Here is a 3,661-nt window from a genome sequence, read left to right on the forward strand (position 1 = left end):
TNTNTCTNTCTCTCTCTCTCTCTCTCTCTCTCTCTCTCTCTCTCTCTCTCTCTCTCTCTGTCTCAAAGGTTAACCACTCCCACATTCTTCAATCTTCGCTTCCGCCGCTCCTTGTTTCTCGATCACTCTGATTTTCTGATCCCCCACACTCTCAGGAAGAATTCAATTCCGAATAATCATTCAGCCCAGGTAACATGAAATCTTAATACAATTTAGTTTCTACCTAAAATTGATAGTTTGTGCATTGGAATCAGATATTTTGTTTTTAATGAATGGGGATTTTTTTAATTAATGACCAGATAAAATGCAAGCGTCAACGTTTGGTTCGATTAGGGAGAAGTTAGTTTTTGGGGTCAAAGTCCAACAGCAAAGAAGGGTGTTGGGTTTTGGTGATTTCAGAAGAACAAGTCTGTGTATGACTGATAAGGCCACTGTGCTCACTTCTGCTATGGGAGCCAAGCTTGCACGTCCTGGAATCGGGTTTGATGGGATTTCCATGAACTCGTTGAAACCCAGATCACTCAGGGCTCAGGCCTCTGGTATGTTTATTATTCAAACGTGTTTTCGCTGCTTAAACTATAGTTCTTTGGCTAGTTGAGCCCTATTTTGGCCAATGATCAAATTTTTCGATTTGGGTTTCTATAACGACATGAGATTAGCTTTTCCACATTTTGTCTGTTGTTTATGCTTGCTCCTTGAAATACTCGTGTTTTCGTCATTGTACCACCATTCTTTCGCAGAACAAATATTTTAAACTAAAAAAAGTCAACTCTATATAAAGTGTTGTTGATCAGGATTTTTCTTGGATGATGTTGAATTTCCTTGGACTTCAGTTTGGTAAACAGGAGCTGTATGGTATTGTTTGTGGAATGCAGCAATTTAGTAACTGGATTTTGATACCCAACTGAACTTTTTATGCTTTGGTTTTGAATTGTTTCTGTTCTTACCCGTACTTTATAATGTTTAGCTGCAGATGGGGACATGGAGAATCTTGTTCCTCCCATGCCTCAGGTCAAATCTTCTGGAACAGTTTTGCCATATGTTGGTGTTGCCTGTCTTGGAGCCATTTTATTTGGTTATCATCTCGGGTAAGATTTGAATTGGCAAAGGAAAGATTTGCTCTGCTGTCATACATAATTTGGCCATACTTACTTACTGGTTCATTTACATTATTTATTCAAATTGCTCTGCTCAGACGATATGTATGCATTGTGCATTCAAATTGATGTGGTCAGAAGATATGTATGCAGTCGTGACTGTTAAGTATTCTCTTTCCTGTTCTATTTTTGCCATGGAGTCAGAGCTGATTATATTATAGGACCAAGGCCTTCTCTTTCTACAATAGTTGAGCAGTATAACATCGTTGCATGCGAGTCTTAATGGTGGCTTCTGCTGTATTCTCTGCAGGGTGGTAAATGGTGCTCTTGAGTACCTGTCAAAGGATCTTGGTATTGCTGAAAACGTTGGATTAAAAGGCATGTCTGATATTTCTGTTTGTTTTAAATCTAATAAAATAGCTTAATAATCACTAAACCTTTTTCATATTTACCTTGTTTCTTTTTCTTCTTAAAGTCTTTTATATTTCTGATTTATAGTGTCATGGAGAACATGCTCTTAATTTTCTTAATTCTGCAATACTGTGCCAATAAAAAACAGACTGTCTTGGATGGTTATGTATACAGTTTTTTTTGTCCTTTTGTTCCATTGGAGATAATACATTGGGGAAGTCTTTTTGCAAATGTATTTTCTTGTCATTTCAAAGCCTTGGTATATTTATCAAATTGCAACATATAATGTGATTCTGCAACTAAGATGGTTTTAATTGTGATGTTTGCTCCCAAGAATCGATAGTTCATTGTTTCCACCTTATGCCTTCTGCAGGGTGGGTTGTTAGCACACTTCTAGCTGGTGCCACAGTTGGATCTTTCACTGGTGGAACATTGGCTGACAAGTTTGGGAGAGCTAGGACTTTCCAACTTGATGCGATTCCACTAACGATTGGAGCATTTTTATGGTCAGTATTTTCTCTTGGATTATGAGTTATGATGTCAGATAAAAACATTAGAAACTGATTTAAAAAAAATATATATATATATTTCAGTGCTACAGCCCAGAGTGTGGAGCAAATGATAATTGGTCGCTTACTTGCTGGAATTGGAATCGGCATCTCATCGGCTATTGTCCCACTTTATATTTCTGAGGTAATGTTAATTCCTATATATTGATATCCGATTCTTGTTTTTTATATACTGACTGACTGACACTATGTTCTCTTGGTTAGATCTCTCCAACTGAAATTCGAGGTGCACTTGGATCTGTAAACCAGCTTTTTATATGTCTTGGAATCCTTGGAGCACTGGTGGCTGGATTACCTTTATCAGCAAATCCGTTATGGTATCATTCTTTTTTTTTTTTTTTTCTTTTTTTTTTTCTGCTCCTTGTAAATAATTTGTGCATGCGCATGCGATAGAGGATTGTACGTCTGTTTGCCTTTTCGATACATTAGCCTAAAACAAAACAATTATAGTGAATTAAAATAGTTACAGCATAAAAGTCTATTCAGAAACATCATTCCCGTAGAACAGAAGACACATTATAAGAAATTTTGCTGTTCAATTTACTTCTAAGGTGAGTTGGGATTTTGGTTTTAGAAGAAGCCTAATTACGAAGCGGTAAGAGAGATGACCCCTTTATTGGTGGCATTAGAAAGAGTTCGTTTGGTAAGGAGATGAAGCTGGAGTTGATTGGGAAAGTCCATGAACCATTTTGATCTTTTTATTTTTTAATATTCAAAGTTACTTTATGGAGTTTTAAATGTTGGAATTACCACATGGGGCATATGTGGGATTTTCATAGTCAATGAATGGGCTCCAAGGATGCCATGTCACATAAATGGATGGAAAATTGATAGGAAATGCTGAAATTGGTGGAGTTTGGCAACTCCAGAATTTATGGCACGAAAACAGGAAATTGCCAAAGTTGGGGTAATTTGGAGATAATACCAGAAGTGGAGACGTTGCATTTATGTGAGATTGGTGGCGCATATTAGACCTAGCGCATATGGTAGACTGTAGGTACTTATTAAGTTTTTAAATTCAATATTGAGATTACTTTTTTCAGTTTTTAAGATTTGCATTCATAAGATTAGGCAAGTGTGGCATCCTCAAGTCTCAATTTTCCCTAAACATGCTTTACCACCAAAGGGGAAAAAAATTGGATGGGAAATTCTGATCGATGGAGATGTAGAATGATAGTTTATTTCAAAATGACAGGAAAGTAGACAATTTCTGCTAAACTTGGGGTAATTTGGCAATAATGCTTGAAATGAATTATAAATACATATCGCAGTTTGATATATCATTTAAGTGAGACAGTTGGCAGAAACCTGAAAACAATAGAAAAATATATTTATTTTTATTCCGAAGCTGAGATCAATACAGAATATTTTGTAATTGTATATTGATTGCCAATTAAACTTTTATGATTGAGATATCGATGTTTATAAAATAATAATGATCTTTTTTTATTTAATACATTGCTCATGTAATGTCATCAGTGAGTGAATGAACTATACACTATGTTCCATATTCATGAGAATTGAGTATAACAAACCATGTCTAAGAACCTTAGTAAAACAGTTCTCTTTGTTTCCTTATGTTTG

General features: G+C 35.8%; 1 protein-coding gene across 1 annotated transcript in view; it reads left to right on the forward strand.

The window, feature by feature from the left end:
• Window positions 1-23: 23 nt before the first annotated feature.
• The window catches only part of LOC101294602 (plastidic glucose transporter 4-like), a 5,974-nt gene continuing 2,336 nt past the window's right edge, over window positions 24-3,661 (forward strand). The window contains exons 1-7 of the mRNA XM_004288607.1: window positions 24-189; window positions 300-539; window positions 968-1,088; window positions 1,408-1,475; window positions 1,882-2,014; window positions 2,102-2,201; window positions 2,282-2,394. Coding sequence (XP_004288655.1) covers window positions 305-539; window positions 968-1,088; window positions 1,408-1,475; window positions 1,882-2,014; window positions 2,102-2,201; window positions 2,282-2,394 — 770 coding nt within the window. The 5' untranslated portion in view covers window positions 24-189; window positions 300-304. The remainder of the gene's footprint in view (window positions 190-299; window positions 540-967; window positions 1,089-1,407; window positions 1,476-1,881; window positions 2,015-2,101; window positions 2,202-2,281; window positions 2,395-3,661) is intronic.

The sequence above is a fragment of the Fragaria vesca genome, linkage group LG1 (genome assembly GCF_000184155.1).
Source record: "Fragaria vesca subsp. vesca linkage group LG1, FraVesHawaii_1.0, whole genome shotgun sequence".
NCBI classification, from domain to species: Eukaryota; Viridiplantae; Streptophyta; class Magnoliopsida; order Rosales; family Rosaceae; genus Fragaria; species Fragaria vesca.